The sequence below is a fragment of the Carassius carassius genome, chromosome 13 (genome assembly GCF_963082965.1).
Source record: "Carassius carassius chromosome 13, fCarCar2.1, whole genome shotgun sequence".
NCBI lineage: Eukaryota > Metazoa > Chordata > Actinopteri > Cypriniformes > Cyprinidae > Carassius > Carassius carassius.
The window spans coordinates 25,412,399-25,433,745 of NC_081767.1; the positions used below are offsets into that span (position 1 = coordinate 25,412,399).

At 38.3% G+C, this 21,347-nt stretch overlaps 2 protein-coding genes across 4 annotated transcripts; both read left to right on the forward strand.

The window, feature by feature from the left end:
• The first annotated feature begins 1,728 nt into the window (after positions 1-1,728).
• LOC132156201 (hyaluronan synthase 3-like) lies at positions 1,729-8,525 on the forward strand. 3 transcript variants are annotated; one of them, XM_059565103.1, is made up of 6 exons: positions 1,729-1,994; positions 2,122-2,315; positions 6,042-6,085; positions 6,160-6,789; positions 7,335-7,436; positions 7,559-8,525. In XM_059565103.1, the coding sequence occupies exons 4-6, from the start codon at positions 6,160-6,162 to the stop codon at positions 8,486-8,488; spliced, it is 1,662 nt and encodes a 553-aa protein (XP_059421086.1). In that variant the 5' UTR covers positions 1,729-1,994; positions 2,122-2,315; positions 6,042-6,085; the 3' UTR covers positions 8,489-8,525. The 3 variants fall into 3 exon arrangements, with proteins under 3 accessions (XP_059421086.1, XP_059421087.1, XP_059421085.1); XM_059565104.1 differs by having other exon boundaries at positions 1,729-2,315; XM_059565102.1 differs by lacking the exons at positions 1,729-1,994; positions 2,122-2,315; positions 6,042-6,085 and having other exon boundaries at positions 6,092-6,789.
• Positions 8,526-13,149: 4,624 nt separating this feature from the next.
• Positions 13,150-21,176, forward strand: LOC132156202 (TBC1 domain family member 15-like). The gene is made up of 17 exons (XM_059565105.1): positions 13,150-13,234; positions 14,254-14,349; positions 14,625-14,696; positions 14,876-15,017; positions 15,220-15,424; positions 16,505-16,607; positions 16,732-16,929; positions 17,053-17,181; positions 18,209-18,312; positions 18,401-18,495; positions 18,613-18,729; positions 18,999-19,099; positions 19,316-19,415; positions 19,532-19,629; positions 19,803-19,919; positions 20,502-20,588; positions 20,710-21,176. Exons 1-17 carry the CDS (start codon positions 13,211-13,213, stop codon positions 20,914-20,916), a joined length of 1,995 nt encoding a protein of 664 aa, XP_059421088.1. The 5' UTR covers positions 13,150-13,210; the 3' UTR covers positions 20,917-21,176.
• The last annotated feature ends 171 nt before the right edge of the window (positions 21,177-21,347 follow it).

The window sequence follows — 21,347 nt, forward strand, 5'->3', positions numbered from 1 at the left end:
AGTTCACAAAAAAAAAAGACATTTTATAATTTACTCACTCTCATGTTGATCTAAAACTATACAACTTTCTTTCCTCTGTACAATGTAATATTAGATATTTTAAGAAATGTTTTTTAATCTTGGAAGTCCTTTGATTACCAAAACTGATTGGTTGCAAACATTCTTCAAAATGTCGGTCATACAGGTTTGCAACAACATGGCAGAGAGATGGCAGATTTTTATTTTTGAGTAAACTATCCATTTAAGTAGTTCTGAGTGAAGCAGGAAAAAATGTAGGGCAGGAATTTTGAGGGTGTTCAATCACAATGGAGCCAGACCGATTGAGAGTTAGCAAAAACAATGCCTAAATGTTGAAGTCATTACATTTCGATTACAAATAATTTTTTTGTTGAAATAATAAGCACAGATGAAACATTCACCTGTAACGCTCTTTTAGAAAGTTAATATTGCCAGTTTAGATTTTATGTTGACCATTTTTACGTTATCATTGAGTTTTCTGTGATCAGAGAAACTTCGAGAATTAAGGAGAAACCAGGATAACCATAATTCCTAAAGATTCAAATAACAAACAAAAAAAAAAATCAGAGATAGTTTGTTTAAAGTTTTTTTTACTTATATATATAAACTCAGTGTAGCATCTACTGCTCTGCAGATCCTTCTGAAGGATCCCACCAATTTGATGTATCCTTGATCATTTCAGTCCACTTTTAAGACTAGATTAATTTGTGACTTCAATAACTTCAACCTCAATGGTGATTTGTGTTCAAAAATCAAAGAGTTTATTCAGTTTTCATTAATCACAAAGAGCAAAAAGACAAATGATTCACATCTCAGGCCTTCTTCAGTGTACAGTAAACTACCTTATGGAATTGCATTATTTTGTGATTCTGTCACAATGTAAGTTTGACTTTGACAATGACTTTGTAATAGGCAGTTACTGATGGATGGAGCAGTAACTCTCTATATAAGTTTGTATTATATTACACCTGTCAGCAAATTTCAGCTTAGGGATGCTTATTTTGCCTGTAAATAATAATGCTTATGTAGCAGCCTTAAATGCACTATATTTAAAATGAACTGCCCATTTAATCGATTCAGAGAGAGAGAGAGAGAGAGAGAGAGAGAGAGAGAGAGAGAATAAACTTGTTGTTTTTTAATTTAAAAAACTGTTTTGCACTTGTATTTAAGCCCATATTCAAGATGTGTTGGTTAATATAATTGCTGTGTAATGGGCTGCTGCCTGGTTGGAAGTCATAAACTTTGCCTTAGTGTTTCTGCGAACAAACCTCACAGGCTCTTGAGGTGTCTCTTATAATTGCTTCTGTGGTTAGAATCCAAAGACTTTTCCACAGTAAGGGGTAATTCACTGCCCAGCACTGTAGCCAGGCTGATGGAGAGTCACACTTTCGCCTTCCTTCCTTACAACCTCTATAATAACCTTCCCACGGCTGCTACTTAGCCATGAAAGAGCCATTACACTAATCACTCTTCCTGCCATGCAGCAGAGTCGGAAAGAAAAAGGGCGTGAGTGTGTTTTACCTGGCCGGTGAATTTCGGAAGGATCATTTCAAAAACAGAGCTAGTTTTTATTGGGTGTCTGAGCAAGACACCACTGAGATTGGAATGTTTGGATATACCGTGAATATTGATTATGTCCGATCCTGCTGCAGTCTATCTTTCTCTTCCTTCTCTTGCAGATATCTTCATCAGCCGGTGTTGGACCTGCAGGCTGCCAGCAGGAGGGGTGTAGGGAGGGGTGATAGATAAATAAATAACCCAATAAAGGATGCACTGAGAGGATGTGTGTGTAGCCAAGAAAAGAGGGTGCCTGCTTAAACAGCCCCAAGTCTAGTTGAACACTGGCTGCACTGCAGAACAGGGGGGAAAGCACAGAGAAGGGACCTTGAAAGATTTCGGGCTGCACTGCAGAACGATGCCACTGCAGTACAGCACTGACACAGAGACACAGAGGACACCCGACCTCCTCACATCAGGTGAGAACTTAATTCAGAGCTGATATTAGAGGCCTTCATGCCTCAGGAGGAGAGGGAGGCAGAGACACAAAAAGAAGGGGAGGGAAGCAGAGGAGGAGGAGGGTAATGGTGCGTATTTTTGGATAAGGGATCTCCTGAATTAAGTGTGGCTGGAATAAAGATGTAGTGTGAGCAGGAGGCTGAACAAGGACAGTGCTGTGCTCCACTGTGGTGGAGAGGAGTGGAGCAGACGCCTGGCAGACACACACTCGCACACACTGGCTCAGAGCGACTGAGAGAGAAAGAGAGAGAGCCCACCCTCACATCTGCGGGGCTGGGAAGGTAAGAGATGTTTAATTCAACTTGAGTTTCATCTTGTGTCTGTGTTTATTGAGGGAGTGGATTGAAATATGAAAGCATGCAGCTTGAGAGCTCTGTAATATGTCCATTGTGTGGTTGTATGTGTGTGTGATACTAAAATTGAGAAAGAGTCAAAAAGTGGTTGGCTGTGTTTCCACACAGATAGGTTACTGTAAGCTTGTGTTTGTGGAGGGTACTAAAAAATCACAGCTGCACTAAATATCTTAAAATAAATGGTTATGGATAGCTTTAATATTGGATTTAAGAGAATCCCTGAATGTGTTAGATTTTTAAGGTCCTCGTGTGTTTTTAGTAATTGCAGTCTTAGTCCTAGTGGAATGAGGCCCATGGTTTGCTGGCACCCTTGTTAGTGCATTGAGGCTGAGTAAATAAGTGGGCAGCAGGACGGCGTAAACCAGGATAGTTTCATAATTTGTGTTTTAAGAGTTGTCGCCCGATTTAGGAAAATTATGCCTGTTTATCTTTCCATGTCATCATACAGTATATTGAAAACACAAGGGTCTGGTGAGAGTTTTGAAAAATGCTTCTGGGATTGTACAGTTTGCCTGGGACCAGAATAACGAGCAAATGTTCAAGATTCACCACAGCACAATAGACTTGTTAATTATTACATGCAAGTCCATGCAAGAATTATGCATGCAGGTCCATTGTGTTTTTTTTTTTTTTTTGGCAAATCTGATGTGTTTTATAAAGTTTATTTAACAGGATTAAAATTATTGTATATATTATCCTAGCAACTTCAATATTGTTAAATCAGTTTTATATAACTGAACTTGTTCTTTAATTTATTGAAACACTAGGAATACATGATTCTGGATGCTTTGGATGTTGGATATTGGATGTGAGAGGCTGAAATCTCTGTAGGTGCCCGTGCCCCCTAGTGTTTTTCTTTTTATTTCTACATTTTCAATAAAGTTCTCCTATTCACATTTTATTGTTAAAAGGGTGAAAGACAAATAAGTAGAAATTCCTGTTTAAAATGTCTTTCTTAGAAGTGTAATCTTTGCATGACAAAACAACTTTCCTTCATGTTGGTTATGCACCACATCAACTCTGATTTGGCATATGTCATATAAAATACAATATATACATTTTTTATATTTTTTATATTTTACAATAAATATTTTTTTATTTATTTTATTTTATTTATTAGAATCTCCATTAAGTTACACTACCTACACAATTTTGACTTAAAAATGTAATTCAGAAACTAAAGCCATGTTTGTCATAGAAGAAATGTATTCAAGACATTTACATTGTTAAATTAATTTAATTTTTTATGTATTTTTAAATGACTTAATAGATCCAGGGCAAAAAAATAAAAAAATAAAATAAAAAAGCATCACATCATTGACCCATTAACTATTTTAAAGGGGTCCTATTATGCTCTTTTACAAAGTCTTGATTTTGTTTTGGGGGTGTACTAGACCAGGCTCTCATACTAGGTTGTTCGAAAAACATACTTGGTTAGCTCAACCAAGTCTCATTCCATTCGTCGATCTTTGTGATATCACAAATCCCAGAAAATATGCGTTGTAGTTCAGACGAGTTGGTCGTTGTAGTTTTTGAAAAGTGATTTCTGTTAAATAAAATAACTCCATTTGAATTGGACTTTGAGCTTTGTAGATCTTTTTATGATCAAACAGCAACATTACAGACTAACTAAAGTTGAAAAAGTGAAAAAGCATAATAGCACCCCTTTAAGAATTCAAGTATATAGCAAGCCAAGTCTTCTTGTTAAGAAGCTATAACTCCAATCACATCATGATATGACTGTGGAGAATGCGGTTTAAAAAAGTTTAAACTTGTATATTCTGTATCTGACAGTCTCATTTGATCATCATTTTAGTTGATCATTATAATTATAATGTACATTGTACTGGCACATACTCAGTTTACCCAAACACATCATGCTCTCCCTTCCAGCCATTCATCTCACTTCCTCTCACCTGCTGCCCTCCCTCTCCGGTCCTGGTGATTCCCAGCCCCCCTTCATTTCTCTCCCACCTCCTCCCTTTGTCAGTGTCTTGTCCTGCATCCAAAAGTCCTCATTCTGTCTGGCCCACAATTGAGAATACAGACTATCAAGAGGCTTTGGCTGGTTATCCCCCCACTACCAACCTGCAATGCACCTATGACTTCATACAGCACTTCTGGATCCTTTCTACATCTGTCAGGGCTGCATGATTGCCCATGATCATCCCCTACCATTACTCATAAGACAAACAGACCTGAGAACAACATCCTGCCACTTATTGGATTAAAAAGATTTATTAAAGTCAGAAATACGGATTTAAGATAATTGAGCTCTCATGGACTGATCTCCACCCGGGTCGTGAATATCTCATCATGACAACAGTGAGTAACCATTGACCTATGACCTTTTTTATTTGTCAAAAGTTAAAAGATTATTCATTTTCAGTGATTATATTCTGGCATATACTGTGACTGTTTATGTCATACTCTGACAGGACATATACAGGGGTTATGCATCTTGGTTGTGCATCTTAAGGTGACAAGTGATCAAAGACTGTAGTTTGAACACCTTTATGCCTTTCATCACACATATGGTAGTGGGTTTGTTTGCAGTGTTTGGGGACTGAGAGATGGTTAGTGTCCTGTTTGACATGGGGCTCTTCTACACCCGTCCCTCTGAGCTAACAAGCCTCCGGAGGAAGATTCCCTCTAATTATGGTCAAACATAACACTCTGCCTGCTGTCTCTATCTGACCCTCAGGGTCTATACGGTTTGTCTTTGTTCACATCACAGGCAAATGTATAGAACAAGAAAGGGAGAAATCCATTATAGTGCATAGGCAATATTCAGGATTTTTTGCAGTTCTAACTCCAGATACATTGCTTAAAGTTAAACCCAAATTGCTAATATGAAAGGATCAGTTATGTATTTCTTGGAATTATATGACGTAAAACAGCTAAGTACTGGTCTGGTGCAGCTGTAAATAACTGTGAGAACAGTCAGTTACTGTGGAAGAAAAATCAACAACCACTTCAGTTCAGTGGAAGTCAGCGTTATTTCTGCCGCTCTTCTCCATTGCGGTGGCTGTTATGATATAAGGGCACTGAGTGAAGCGGCTCTTTCTTTCATGAAAGAGGGAGCAGGAGGCAATTGAATGAATGAAAGGGGGGGATTGTTCCCTAGTCTGACTGCCACTGATTAACTGTCAAACTCATTCTAGCCTTTAATTAAAGTCATTAACCTGAGAAAATGAGAAACAAGTGAAAGAGACTGAGAGAGAGTTTCACATGAAGTTTGTTAATGTCAGTTGTTGCTGGCTTTATTAAAAATAATTATTATAATTATTATGTCTACTTAAGATGGTTTTATATAATGAAAATATTATAATTGGAAATAATTACATTAGGAATAACAAACAAACTTAAAAGTAAAACATCTGTACACATTTAGATTAATGGGAATTTGGAGGTAAATGATCTTGATGGTCATAAAAATAAGTTTTTATTTATTCAAAACATGATTTCTATTTTGTATTATTATAATTTCTTTTTTTTGGGTGAATTCATGTCGTCATGAGATTCACGGTAATTTAAAATTCAATTCTTATTACTAAAATACATATATGCATGTCTCTACCTACTAGGATATTTGCTGCTGATATTTGGATTTGTGCTGTTTCAAAACTGTTAAACATCACTGTTCCACTATAGAGAAAGAGCTACTTGCTGATGAGGAGAAAAGAGGAAATTGTCAGGTAAGGAGAGAGAAGAAGAGGTAATGATGATTTTTCTACCCTTAATTATGTCATGTCTTTTTCTCTCACTTCAGATGCCCTCTCCCTTTGGCACTGCGGTGCGGATCTTCATCACCACTCTATTTGCAGCAGTGGTGCTTTTTGCCATCCTACTGGCTTATGTGACAGGTTACCAGTTCATCCACACCGAGCAGCACCACCTGTCTTTTGGCTTGTACGGTGCCTTTCTATCCCTTCACCTCCTCCTGCAGAGCCTCTTCGCTTTCCTAGAGCACCGGCAAATGCGTGGCCCTTCCAGACCCCAGCACCTGCGGCGCACTGTTGCCCTCTGCATCGCAGCCTATCAGGAGGATCCGGACTACCTTCGCAAGTGTCTTCGGAGCATTCGCCGCATTTCTTTTCCTGGGCTTAAAGTCGTGCTGGTGGTGGATGGGAATCGGCAGGAGGATGCTTACATGATGGACATCTTCCAGGAGGTTATGGGGGGAGTGGAGCAGACAGGCTGTGTGGTGTGGAAGGGGAATTACCATAGCGATGGGGATGGGGGAGGAGGTAAAGGCTCGTTGCATGCTGAGGAGGCTGCAAGGGTGGCCAGGGTGGTGCGGAGCTGCCGTTACTCGTGCATCATTCAAGAGTGGGGCGGCAAGCGAGAGGTCATGTATACAGCCTTCAAAGCACTGGGAGATACTGTGGATTACATACAGGTAAGTCTAGACCCCACTAACTACCTAAAATGAGTTAAACAGAAAGGATCCTGCATGAATAAATGTTCACACAATAATACGACAATTACCCCTAAAGTAATAGGAATAAAGAGCATCCATTCCAGATATGCTTAATTGTTGCTTTAAGAATGCCAAATGACTTGAAAACATTGGATTTTAATATTGGTCAGCCAATAATTTACTGTCACTATTCATAGTCTGCTAACACCTCATAGTTTCCTCAATGTCACTGAAATCCGAATCCTTACAACACAGAGGTCAATGATCAGTCTTACTACTTACCTTCACCTGTAGTCCTGAACACACCTGTGGTGTCATCAGCCTTTCATTGTTCAACATGTGACTGATATCTTCAGAAACAAAGATGACCTTGAAACATCTGAGTCAATGTAGTAGTTCTTGCATTGTTCAGACAATCATTGTCAACATCAGCCTCATTTGAAAAAAGGAAAGTAGTGGTACATGAGTTAAATTCTTGAGAAGTCTTCTAAAACATTGTATATATCTCTTGGTTTTGTTTGCAGGTATGTGATTCCGACACTGTACTTGATCCAGCATGCACCATTGAGATGCTGAAGGTTCTAGAGGAGGATCCGGAAGTGGGTGGGGTTGGAGGAGATGTTCAGGTGAGAAATGTGCCTATTTTAGTCATTTTTATGTCACTTTCTACAAACTAATTTGAGAATCTTTCCAGTGGGTTTCCTCTTAATAGAGTACTCACCGAAAGGTCTTTCATTGTCTCTTTTAGATTCTGAACAAGTACGACTCCTGGATCTCCTTCCTGAGCAGTGTCCGGTACTGGATGGCCTTCAATGTGGAGCGGGCATGCCAGTCTTACTTCGGATGTGTGCAGTGTATCAGTGGACCTCTGGGAATGTACCGCAACTCTCTTCTTCAGCAGTTCCTGGAGCCCTGGTACCATCAGACCTTCCTAGGAAGCAAGTGCAGCTTCGGGGATGATCGCCACCTCACCAACCGCGTCCTCAGCTTTGGCTACAAAACCAAGTTCACGGCACGCTCACAATGCCAAACCGAGACCCCCACGCAATATCTGCGCTGGCTCAACCAGCAGACCCGCTGGAGCAAGTCTTACTTTCGAGAGTGGCTCTACAATGCACTTTGGTTCCACAAGCACAGCCTCTGGATGACCTATGAATCAGTGGTCACCGGGTTCTTCCCTTTCTTTCTGGTGGCTACAGTCATTCACCTGTTCTACCGAGGTCGGTTATGGAACATCTTGCTTTTCTTGCTAACAGTCCAACTGGTGGGCATGGTGAAAGCCACCTATGCCTGCTTTCTGCGGGGCAGGCTTGTCATGATCTTTATGTCACTGTATTCACTACTCTACATGTCAAGCCTGCTGCCTTCTAAGATCTTTGCCCTGTTGACTATTAACAAAGCAGGTTGGGGAACATCAGGCAGGAAAATAATAGTGGTAAACCTTATTGGGGCTGTGCCTGTGACCGTCTGGGCAGCCATACTGCTCGGTGGCGTGGTTTACACCATTTACTGTGAGGTGCAAGAGCCATTTAGTGAGACAGAAAAGGCTCTTCTCATTGCAGGCACCATCCTCTATGCCTGTTACTGGCTCATACTCCTGGTGCTTTACCTGGCCATAGTGGCTAAGCGCTGTAACAAAAGAGAGGAACAATATCACCTATCCTATGCCGAAGCCTAGCATGGTCTCTCCAAAAGATCTCTACATGCTGTCAGGGCTCATTAAGTTAAGGGGCTATATTGGTGCTTGGACTTTAATTAGACAGAATGTGAACTGTCAAGGATAGAGAGATGTGTGCCAACACTTGAGGAAACCGGCATAAGAGTTTGCCAAACCCAGTCAGTATTTTAACGTCTATTATCTGACAATCCAGCATAATTCTCTATTTCATCATTGGAAATTGTGGTGCTGCTGATCCTTTTGTGGGGTAGCATTATAGAATATTCAAGAAAGAACAAACAGCATTTAAATTAGACTTATGGTACTCCACAAATATTTAGTATACTGTACATGTTTACATTTCAAGATGTATATAGTAACATTCAGTTCCAGTAAATGGATAGTGTCAGGCAACCAAAGAAGATTTTCTGTAGCATCTAGAATGTTTTGTTCCAGTGTGTTAGTTAAAAAAAAAAAATGGAGGAAAGATTGGTTTACCATTTTTATTCCCATTCTCCTTTTTTACCTATAAGACAAACTTGGTAGAAGTATAAGATACATTTGTTTTTCAATTATTTTCATTATACCAGAGACATAACAAACATGGTCAGTAATACTCAAATTTTTTCCCCCTAGTTCTGAGAACTTAAAAGCATAAACAGTGTTACATTTTATATATATATATATAAATGTAACACTATTTATGCTTTTAAGCATACATACATACATATATACGACTGTCCAGTTATACTGCCTGAAAATTTACACATTACATATTTTTGTTTACAGACTTTAAATAGCATATAGTCATTTTCTATAGAGGCTTATAGTTTAATAACATTTAATTCATGCTTCACTACCTGGTGAGATTATTTTTTACCTAAGAGGCATGTGGACCTGTAATGTCATGATAGTTACAGCTTTTTCTCACCCCCCAAACTGATTATTTATATAAATTATATGTTAGCTAATTCCGCATGTTTAGCCTGATCAGAATCAGTTACAGAATCTGACCACTTTTGCAAATTCTTATGACCATTTCCTATAACATATAAACTATTTAACATATACTATTCTATTTCCATTAGTTTAATTAAAATGTTCGGTTAGCTAGAAAGATAAAAGCAAAAAAGGTGGACTGAAGCAAGATGTTTATGGTATGCAATGTTAGGTGGTTTTAAGGATTACCATATCTGGATCAAAGGTGTACAGTAGACTGTTTTAACACCCTCAACCCACCCATGCAACAAATTAGTAAATTTACTTCGGTAGCGGTTCACCACTTTCTCTGCTCCCTTCCCCCCAAAACACACATTAAACTCGGGCAGAGACCTAAACACTGAGGCTAGTGTGAATATGCATGCACGTTTAGAGAGAAGCTTTGAGTTCATGCAACATTTGCCAGCTCGACTTTTGCTTGTGCATCACATGTGATAACTGTGTCTTAACAGTGAACTGATGTGGACTGCAGCATCCTCTAAGGCTGCAAAAAAAATCAGGTGACTCTGATGATATAATACAATTATGAAACCAGAACTCTTACCGTGTTTACAATCAAACTTGGAATTGCATTTGTGTGTTTTCAGATTTTATGCAATTCAGTTGTAGACTGGGTGGCTGATATGCTCCTCAGGAACAGAGTGCAGGACTTAAAAATGAATAATAAAAAAAAGGATTTGCTCTGCTGACTGGCAAACACAACCAATTAATATGTAGATGGTTACATTTATTTTATCAGTGAAAACTAGGTCATACTTCTTTCAAGTGTATTGTAAAGTAATATATATTTTTGTAATGTAAAATTCAAATATATTTTAAACATGCAAGAATCCTAACACATTTTCATAGGAAATGTTATTTCATGGAAAACATGTTAAGTTATTTTCATTACACTGTACAGATTATGGATTAATAAATTATTAATAATCCATAATAGGAGAGGTTAAGTGTTTTTAACCAAAATGCACAATTGTTTTACAGATCACCACTGGCAGCTTACATCTACTCACAAAATTAAATATTCAAGTGTTAATGGATTGGCACCATTTAGTCTGCGTGTCACAGCTAACCTGTACTTCCACAGTGTACGATACTTAGAAATGGCCATCATGGTCTTTTAATCTCACATAAACTTTACATATTATGTTTTATGTATTTATGTATTCTGGTGTATGTAAAAGAAGCTGGATTCTTTAAATTTGGATATTTCCCATGTAATTATTTTTGCAAACACTGTTGTTTTGATACAATAAACTTCAATTGAAAAGTAAGCATTTTCTTTCTTTTTTTGACTTTTGACCTATTACTTAGAAAAATTACATTTGTTAAACTTTATTGTCAGTTACACATTCCCGACAATTCAGCAGTCTTGAAAAATATTGGAGAGCTAGAAAGACCGCTAGCAGCTTCAGTCTGTTTATGTGCCACCCTCACTGAGCCTCCGTCCAAGTCCCATGGGCTGGGCATCCTTGACAAACCGCCCCCCCAACCTGTCAATGATGCATCTGTCATGACAGTCTCGTGGGCAAAAACAGACCCCTAGTCGAAATCACCTAAGAAATTTGGTTGATGTCCAGGTCTTTATCGTCAGAACACACCTCCATGTCACTGAAATCGTTGGATGTGAATAATAATGGGGTGAAATCCTTTGGCTCTTCGTCCACCATTGAAATGGGCACATGTGAATTAAGCCTAGTTGGATTACAGGGAATGCTGCTACCATTAGACTCAAAAGTCTGAGGCACAAACTCACCATCACTGTGCGGCCTGCTTTAAAGTGCCAAAGGTATGACTTGAAAGACTGAACGCACGGGGGAGACAATCGTGTCCTCATTGCACGAGAGTCCAGATCTATCCCCAAAAAGGTTATCTGCTGGGAGGGAATCAAAACACTCTTTTGGAGATTCATGCGTAAGCCCAGGCTGCTTAGATGATTTAGCACAATATCTTGATGAGAGGATGCTTGAGTCTGTGATTGTGCTAATACCAGCCATCGTCTAGGTAATTTAGCACACGTACGCCCTGGAATGGCAAAGGGCCAGAACTGTGTCCCTGCATTTAGTGAAAGTTTGTGGAGCCAGGGCTAATCCGAAGGGAAGAACATGGTATTGATACGCTTTGCCCTCTAAAGCAAATCTGAGGAACTTCCTGTGTCTCTTGATGATCTGAATATGAAAGTATGCATCCTTCAGATCGATTGTGACAAACCAGTCATTTGGTTGAATCTGAGGCAAAATAGATTTTACTGTCAACATCTTGAATTTGCTCGTTCTGAGTGCATGAATCAAATGGCGTAAACCCAATATTGGTCATAAAATATCGGCTGTAAAAACCTGACTTCATCTGAGAGGGGTGTACTTCTATTGCCCCTTTTCTCAGCAGAGATGACATCTCTTGTTGCAGCACTGCGGTTTCTTTTGAACTCATGATCGTGGGAAGAATCCTGTGGAAAGGACGCGGGCCTTTTCGAAACTGAATGGTGTATATGTAAGGAATTGAGCGTAATACCCATTGCAGAATGTCGGGCAAGTGACCCCAAGTGGCTCAAAAAAGCTTTAATGGCCTCAAGACCTCCATCTGCGGCTGTGATGTCTCCACATGCATTAGTATTTCCGAGCACGGAAAGCTGGCAGTGTTTGTAAGAAGCTTCAGTGGACAAAACCGTTGTCATACAGCCTGCGCAGCTGAACGACATAGCTTTGCTGGCCTCCAGGGTGGGCCGTAGATCCTCGTTTGTAAAAGCTAAGGGCTCCACAAAGTTTCTGCTGACTTCTTGCACTCGAGTCGGGGAGAGCAAGCGAAGTGGAGAAAACTCCAGTGCAGCACTGTCCTTATAGCCCAGTTTGCACACATTGCCCCAAGCCATCGCCTCGTGCAGTGCCTCGGCAACCACACAAGCGTTACGGCGGGGGTTGGACCCGGGGGCATCCTTAGAGAAGATTTCCACTCTTGAGCGCAGAACTTTTAGCCACAGGCTATCACAGTGAGGACATGTAGAGATGTCTCTAAGTTTACCTCATGATAAATCTGTTACACGGCTCCTTATACTTTCGGTGACTCATTGCCAGGGGCGCTGCACAAGATCCCAGGCCCTATGCATAGGCAGTCCTAATGCCCCCCCTTGAAAATATATATTCCAGACTTTTCAAGGGCCCTCTCTTCCTTTGGGGCCCTGGTAATCAGTACTGGTTTTATCTCCAGTCCGACGCCCGTGCTCATTGTGTCCGCAAAGAGGAGTTGAACACTCCTTGTATAGTTGTTTCTGAGAATGCGAGATGCTTTCTTAGGGCACAGATTATTTGTTTTCCTGAAGGAAAAGAAATCTGAGCAAAATAGTGCACGGCACGCAGGTATACTATGCTTACGCATTTGTAAGGTGGTGCCAAGCGCTATTTTGCCAATAGGATTGATTTTTTAAATAAAATCTCGATAGTTATTCATTCAAATAGTGTTTAATAATGTTTCTGATTTCACGCAGTAACTTCAAAAAGTTATATAAATATAATATCGTTTAAGTAAATAAAAGTGAATATTATAACACAGTGACGAAAATATATGTAAAGCAGTTTCAGGCAACCACTACAAACTTCTTCTTCTTATTATTATTATTATTATTAATATTAATAATAAACAAATTTGTCAGTGCGCATGCGTGGCGTTGGCCATGCGGAAAATGACTCGTCAGTGTTGTTGTGTATCTCTGACAGGCACGTGAGCGGTGCTACGTAGTCAATAGCAGTCGACATGGCGGCCACATCTCCTCCCAAGGTACTGAGCATGCTGCTTTATAAGGCAATACACGGTCAAAACGACAAATAGCTCAATTTTCCGGTGTTTATAAGTGGGTTTTGGAGTAGATATTCTGTTTGGCTAGCTTTTTGAGCTGACGGTGCTGGTAAATAGGTGATAGACTGGTGTGATAAACTGCTGTGTTTAGCGACAGTTAGCCTGGCTGCTAACACCCAAACACACTGACATACAGCTGATAAACTGCGAAAAACACGGACGTCGGAAGCAGCGATAACGCTGCCAGTTCAGCAACGAATGCAATATCGATCGTATTTGGGGCGTTTGGAAAATAAAAACAAAAAGTCCCAGTTGTGTTTCTGTGTTTAAACTAGTGTTGAGTCATGAGTTGCCTGTCAGTTTTATGAAGATCATAAGATAGATGAATAGATTAAAAACTTGTTTTGAGCTAGACGCCTGGCAGTTTATTCCCTGATTTAGGTGAATTTATTAAATAAGGAAACTGGCTTTCAGTATTTTCAGTTCTCTCAATGAGCTATTTCTTAGTACTACAGAACCTAATTTTCATTTTGTTTATCGTTTTCTCGTGTCTGTTACTCATGCTTGAGCAAGTACCTTTACCACCCTGATGTTTTGATGGTTAGCAATTACAGCTACCAACACAGATTTAATATAGAAATGATGTGTTTTACTCATGTGGTTTAAGTTATTGCAGGGTTTTGTTTTCAAGACCAATTGAATTCAAGGTCAGTTTTTATTTTTACAGCGATCAGTGTCTTTATTTTTTTATTGTACGGTAGCCTGCAAGAACATTCAGTTAGTGTCAGTATGACTGGAGTTATCAGTTCCTTAAGTTCAAGCCTCAGGCTGCACACTTACTAGCCTTTTAAGGCACAGGGAGCGGAGTAACATTACAGGATCTTGAAATGTTTGTTTTTAGTGACCTATTTAGGGAGAATAATATATATGGTCACTGTAAATCAAATGTAAATGTGTAATGTTTTGTTAGTGTATGTACTTAGTTTTTCTTTGTTTTGCAGGTGGTGTTTGAACACGAGGGAGTCTTTATTCACACATCTCCAAATGAATCTGAGGACCAGGATCTAATATCGGGATTCCTCAGGATTGTTGATAAGGTTTGGTTTTTGTCAGTTGCTTTTTTGTTGTTTCTTATAATAATATTTGGATTTAACAAGCTTGTTGTTTTAGAATTATCATGATATACCTGAACTGGGTCAATGTGACATACCTAAGACGTTTTACCACATTCTTGTGTCATTCTTACCCAAAAACCTTTAAACAGTAGTGTATGTATCTAAGAAAATCCCACCTTGCTGTTTAAACATTTGTAAAATCGTACTGACCTTTCAGTATCTCCCAAAATCGTCTTTTTTTCCTACTTTAACTGTAGGATGGTGAAACCCTTGTGGAATATAAACCACTGGAGGATGCAGATCCCTCAAACATGCTATGTGCCTGCAAGGTTTGTTAATTATTCATAAATTATGCGTTTTCTGTTTCATCTGTGAGATTTTGCATATTTATGTTGACTGAGAGTTCAGATCACTCCTGCAGTTCTTCTGTGCTCTGTACTGGTATTTTATGATTCTGAATAGTTCTGGATTAGGATATCCTGATTTTGGTTCGTTTGATTGTGTGTAGGACTCCAGCTCAGTGGTGGAGTGGGCTCAGAGGTCAGGAGACAGCCCTCACCATCCAATTGACCATCAGCTGAGCTATGAAACAGAGTGGGACATGATCAATGCTGTGTCATTCCGGAGAAAAGTCCACACACATGGAGATGGTAAACAATTGCACTTCTACCACATCAAATGTGGTTTAAAAATCAAAATTACTGTCACCATGCACTTTACCAAGTACCTAACAGATAATGTCAGCATGTTAACTCATGCATCAGGCAGGCAATTATGTGTATAGTCCTGTTTTTCCAAAACCAGAAGATGGAAATCTGTAACAGTAACCTAGCATTTTATTTATTGTCACAGGTGGATCAAACCATGCAAATGACCGGAACAAGTGGGCCTTCTCTTTTAATGTGTGTGACCTCAGGTCCATCACAGTAAAATGTGAGGGCTGGTCATACATCACTTTCCGCTTAAAGGATGGCACAGTACTGCCAGCTATTCATTTCCACCAGGGAGGGAGCACAGCATTCCTGGATAGCCTGAGGATATCGGTTCAGATCAACGAGTAAGTGAAGTGTCAGGAGTTGATTTATTGTAAATAGGTCAGGCTAAATCTTTGGCTCAGCTGTAGACAAATATTTCGCAATATCTGTTTCAATATCATTTTATTTATGAGAGATGTGAACGGTTCGCCAGTGCTGTTTTTTTTATTGCAGCATTAGCCCAGTAGAGTGTAGTCACGAGTTACTGAAATGTTATTAATGATTTTGAATACATTATAAACAGTGCTACACGGAGCCTGCACTCTTATTTAATGTTTTATGTGCATGTTGTGGGGTAAGATCCACAAAATAATTGTAAATTTGGGTTAAATGCCTACAAACCTTTTATATTCATGTGAGGAGATCAGGGATGTAATGAGTAACTGCAAACTGATCGAAAATCAATTCAGGTCGGTTGAGATGCCAAACAAATCGCGATACAATTGGAGTAGGAGTTTATATGAATGTATGTCTGAGGGGAACTGACTATCTTTAGAAAAGTTTACGTGGTATTTTCTTTTCATCTTACCTCTGAACAATGCATATTAAAGTAGCGTTCATAAGGGCAGCTCTGCTTTGTTTGCAGTGGTAATCATGAAATCAAAATCATGAATGTAAACGTGAGTTAAGTGAATCGTTACATCCCTAGAGGAGAGTATTTAAATGAGTCATACAAGATGATTTACTAAGGTTTGCGGTAGTCAGTTTACTACCATTTATTTAACATAAAAAAATGTAATGTATTAATACGTTAATCCATCAATCCAGTGTTGTTATGAGATTATATCCTTCTCTCCCCTACCACTACGGAAGGAAAGCTACAACAGTTGAGTGCATGAAGTGACATTACAGACATTAAACTCAACGCTGCTGGGTTAATAAATAACTGTTATTAAAGTTCTTATCTGATTTTTCATAATGAAACATAGGCTTGGCTTTGTGTGCTCGGCTTCTCCCATCATTCAAACCACAGAGTGATATGGCTAGTGATGTCATGTGTTTACAATTCGACTACTTGTTGTTATGTGTACTCTTAAAATTATTGCTGCTATTTATTAGGACTACAGAGTGTATCTTACTATCATTGTTTGTGTCTTTTAAAGGAGTCCCGATGATGAAAGTGTCTTGATTGTCAGCACCTACAGCAAAGCCTTCTCACAGTCCTTTGAGAATCTTCTGGATGATACAAACTATGGCTTTGTACAGGTTTGTGATTTACAAGGGGAATCATACTAGTAACCTTCCATGAATTGACCTTTGATCTAAAAAAAAAAAAATTATTTATGTGATTGAAAGTAGTCTTCACAGTATTATCTCACTCTCCAACCAGAAATTCAAGAAGGATCCTTATACAACAACACTGGGTGGCTTCTCCAAAGTCACAAACTACCTCTTTGATGCATTTCGGGTGCCTGAATCAGAATGTCACCAGCGGCCTGCGGAGGAGGTGGCAGATTTGTTGGGAGAACTCATCCCTGGACTAGAGATTAACCAGCAGGAAGAGCCTGGATTTGAAGTCATCACCAGAGTGAGTGCAGATCAAATGCCAGCCCAAACTCTGACTCTGGGTCTAGACACAGACAGCCGACTTTAGGGATCCTTTACAAAACATACTGTTATGGTAAATTGACTTGTGGTGTTTGTGTTCCAGCTTGATCTGGGACTGAGGCCAGAGGTGCAAAGAAGGGGGCCAGTAGCAATGGAAGAATGGGCAAAGTACCAGGACTCAGAGGGAAGAATAACCAATGTACCTTATTTAAAGGATGTTATATTTAAAGGGGTAAGAAGTTACTTTGAATATCTTGCTGTAGTGTCTTCCATTAATGTACCTAATTTCTGATACACAGGATATACTTTTTGTTGCCTTTGCTGTTTTGTTTTTCTCACACTCTTCCCCGTTTTCACTATAGTCTTCACCTGTCTTCTCCTTGCTTGTGGTTTTATCACCACCTCTTCTTTCTCATCTTGTTAACTTTTGTGGTTGATTGCAAATGTTTAAGTCATGAGTTCATTTTTTTTCATATTTTATCCATCTGTCTTTGTTCTACATCATAAAGTAAATCACATACCCAACCTATCACTTATTTGATTAGTAAAAGCGTTTTAATTTAATTTAATTTAATTTATCATTGTGATGACAGCTGAATTTCCAGCAGTCATTACTCTATTCCTCAGTGTCGCATGATCCTTAAGAAATCATTCTAATATACTAATTTGGGGCTCAGGAAACATTTCTTAATTCATTCAAGTAGGTTTTCAAAAATATTAAGCCACACATTTTTTCTGCATTCTTTGATGAATAGAAAGTTCAAAAGGACAGCATTTATTTGAAAAAAAAAAAAAAAAAAAAAAAATATAAATATATATATATTTTTTTTTTTTTTTTTTTTTTTTTTTAACAATGTAAATGCCTTCACTGACACTTTTTATTAATTTAATGCACCCTTAATGATTTTAAGTAATAATAAATAAAACAAATCTTAATACAAAAACAAAGCATTAAATATACATTAAAGGTACAGTATTTCATCATCCCAGTCTGATACATTTGAGTGGATTTCCTTTTGGCATACCTTCCAAAAAGCTAGATGCAATGCATAACACCACATTTTACATGTTCAAACTCAACAACTTGATTTGAAAATGAGACAAGTCTGAGACGAGCTGTTGTAGTGTCCCATTTGTCCTGTGACTTCTTGTCCACCTGCTTTCGGTTAGACCAGAACTGTTTATACATGTATAATAGACCTGTTTTTAAATATTTCAGAGAATGTAGCTTATCAAGGCTGCTGATTTAATCACAACAGGGTCTTTGCCATGCGGTGAGGAGGGAGGCTTGGAAGTTTTTGCTCGGCTATTTTCCATGGAACAGCACTCATGAAGAAAGGAAGCTACTGCAGAAGAGAAAAACGTATGCATGTGTCCCTCAGAGAAATTATATAAAGCTCTTTTCTTATCAAATTGAGCATACATAAGATCATGTGTTTTCCTGTCAACAGTGATGAATACTTCAGAATGAAACTACAGTGGAAGTCAGTAAGCGAGGAGCAAGAAAGAAGAAACTCAAGGTTACGAGATTATAGGAGCCTTATTGGTGTGTATATAATTACATTGCAAGTTTTATTCTTTAGCTGTTTTAAAAATGTTTCCAATATATTCACCTTTTCATTACCTGAATGAAGCTCAGTTTGTGGTTGTTGACCCTTTTTAGAAAAAGATGTGAACCGAACTGACCGGAATAACAAATTTTACGAAGGCCTGGACAACCCTGGCTTGATATTACTACATGACATCCTGATGACGTACTGCATGTTTGACTTTGATTTAGGCAAGTGACTACATTTGTTTGAATCATCATTTAGTGATTCTCTTCATAATAACTACTGTAGACCACTGTAAAAAAAAAAAAAACATTTATGTAATTTACTATCTATGTATGCTCCCATGCCGATATCTTTTTTTCCCTGTTGTGTAAAATCCTTTAGTTAATGTCAATGTGATTTTAACTGCACATTCAGTTATTTAGATTATGGATAATCTTAAGTGCTTTTCAATGTAGCATTGCTTGTATTTACCTAGTTTCCTGTTCCTGTCCAGGGTATGTGCAGGGCATGAGTGATCTGCTCTCTCCCATCCTCTATGTGATGGAGAATGAAGTGGATGCCTTCTGGTGCTTTGTTTCCTTCATGGATGAAATGGTAATCCAGTGTGTTCATTACACAACGTCTCTCTTTGGCACTCTTGGGTTTGCTGTGCATGAGAAGATTTGACTGCATCAATAAAGTGTGTTTGTGTCCTCAAAATATTGCAGTTGTGTGCAAGCACTTTAAATGGACCTAGTCAACCTACAAATGGTTTATTTGTAATTGTCTTAGTAGAATGTCTTTTTTTTTTTTTAATCGCTCATGTTACAGCATGAAAACTTTGAAGAGCAGATGCAGGGGATGAAGACCCAACTAATCCAACTCAGCACCTTGCTTCGGCTGCTAGACCTAGCCTTCTGGAACTACCTAGGTAAGATACCCCGAGGAAGACTTATTGGAAATAGTCTTTTTCCTTAATGTTGATTTCAAAGCGTTCTGTGACCAAGTAGCCATTGTGTACATTTCTGTGTTTATGTGATTTTACAGAGGCGCAGGATTCTGGGTACTTATATTTCTGTTTTCGCTGGTTATTGATCCGATTCAAGAGAGAGCTGCATTTTCAGGACGTCCTTCGCCTTTGGGAGGTATGTAATAACTCTTTTTTTTGTTGTTGTTGTTCTTTGATATTTGATATCTGAACCATTTCTGTTACTCAGGACAACGTAGCCAATGACTGTAATAATTTTGAATATACTTGATTAAGTTTTATATTAGCATTTGATGTAATTTTTTTTTCAACTTCTATTTTCTCCTTCAGGTCATGTGGACCAGACTACCTTGCCAAAACTTTCACCTTCTGGTGTGCTGTGCCATTTTAGACTCAGAAAAACAAAAAATTATGGACAGAAAATATGGTTTCAATGAAATCCTAAAGGTAAGTTTTAACTGTATCTTATACACTACCATTCAAAGTTTATTTTTTCTTTTAATTGAGTTTAAAATTTAGAATTTTATTTAGGAAGGATGCATTAACAAATGTTATTTAAAAAAAATCTATTTAAAACAAATGGTGTTCTTTTAAACTTTCTATTCATCAAAAAAAATAACAATTTCCAGCAAATACTACTACATAGCACAACTGTTTTTAACATTGATAATAATAATAATAAATGTCTCTTAATCACCAAATCAGCTTATTAGAATGATTTGTAAATGATCGTGTGACACTGAAGACTGGAGCAATGGCTGCTGAAAATTAAGCTTTGCCATCAACTACTTATAAACTACATTATAATAGTTTTCTATTTGAATATATTTTAAAATGTAATATATCATATTATTACAGTTTTTACTGTATTTTTGATCAAATAAATGCATCCTTGGTTATCAATTGAAACTTCTATGAAAACAATAACAAAACCATACATACTCTAAACTTTTGAACGGTAATGTGTGTATCTACATTTTATAACTTGCATAAATCAGCTTGTATTCACCTATTATGTTTTCTTCACAGCATATAAATGAACTCTCTATGAAACTGGACATCGAAGAAATCCTTAGCAAGTCTGAAGCTATCTGCATGCAGATAAAGAATTGTAAGGTATGTCCTTAGCATGATTGCAGGTGTGGGGCATGTGATCTATAACACATTTTTCTCAGTAATATGTGATTATTTCATCCCATTAATACTAGTTTTTAAATCTCTTCCGATATCCTCTAAGGACTTGCCCCATTCAGTCAGTGAGATTCTGGGTCTCAACACAGTCACTGAACCCTCTGCAGCATTAGAAACCAGTGAATATGGAATACTTGAGTCACCTCAGACCTCACCAAGATCCACACACAGACAAGATCACATCGTCTCCAACGGCCACAGCCACTTAAAAGAATCAACACACAACGGCTGCAAAGTAGCCATCATTTCCTAGTGTATAACACTACAAAGATGTATAGTACAGATTTTATAGCCCCTGTATTCCAGCAAGATGAACAGTATTGGGTGTCATGTAGATATTTGCTACCAAATGCCACACTAAAATATCACAGAGAAAATATATGAATGTAAAACGATCCAAAAGGATCCCTGAAGCATTATTTTTGTAATATCTTGTACCATATTGTCTTTCATTGAAATAATCATTCCTTCTCACTGTAACGAGAGAGTTTTCATAATGTTTCAGAGGTGGGGTATCCATTGTTGAATATTGTTTTTTCCTCAGAGGAAGCTGGTAGCTCACTGCTCACCTCACTAATCTCTCTTCTAACTTTCTTTCATTAAAGAACGGCAGCATTTTGTCCACTGACAAGCATACTCATTCACCAAAACCTATAAACAATATGCATCTGTTCTCAACGGTGG

What these genes read in the sequence shown, in the direction of transcription:
- LOC132156202 (XM_059565105.1), top strand. Translation starts at nt 13,211, where the DNA reads ATGGCGGCCACATCTCCTCCCAAG. An exon ending in CGGCCACATCTCCTCCCAAG is followed by an intron (nt 13,235 to 14,253) that starts GTACTGAGCATG and finishes TTTGTTTTGCAG; the next exon opens with GTGGTGTTTGAACACGAGGG. An exon ending in CTACTGCAGAAGAGAAAAAC is followed by an intron (nt 18,313 to 18,400) that starts GTATGCATGTGT and finishes TCCTGTCAACAG; the next exon opens with TGATGAATACTTCAGAATGA.
- LOC132156201 (XM_059565102.1), top strand. Translation starts at nt 6,109, where the DNA reads ATGATGATTTTTCTACCCTTAATTATGTCATGTCTTTTTCTCTCACTT. An exon ending in ATACTGTGGATTACATACAG is followed by an intron (nt 6,790 to 7,334) that starts GTAAGTCTAGAC and finishes TTTTGTTTGCAG; the next exon opens with GTATGTGATTCCGACACTGT. An exon ending in GGGTTGGAGGAGATGTTCAG is followed by an intron (nt 7,437 to 7,558) that starts GTGAGAAATGTG and finishes TGTCTCTTTTAG; the next exon opens with ATTCTGAACAAGTACGACTC.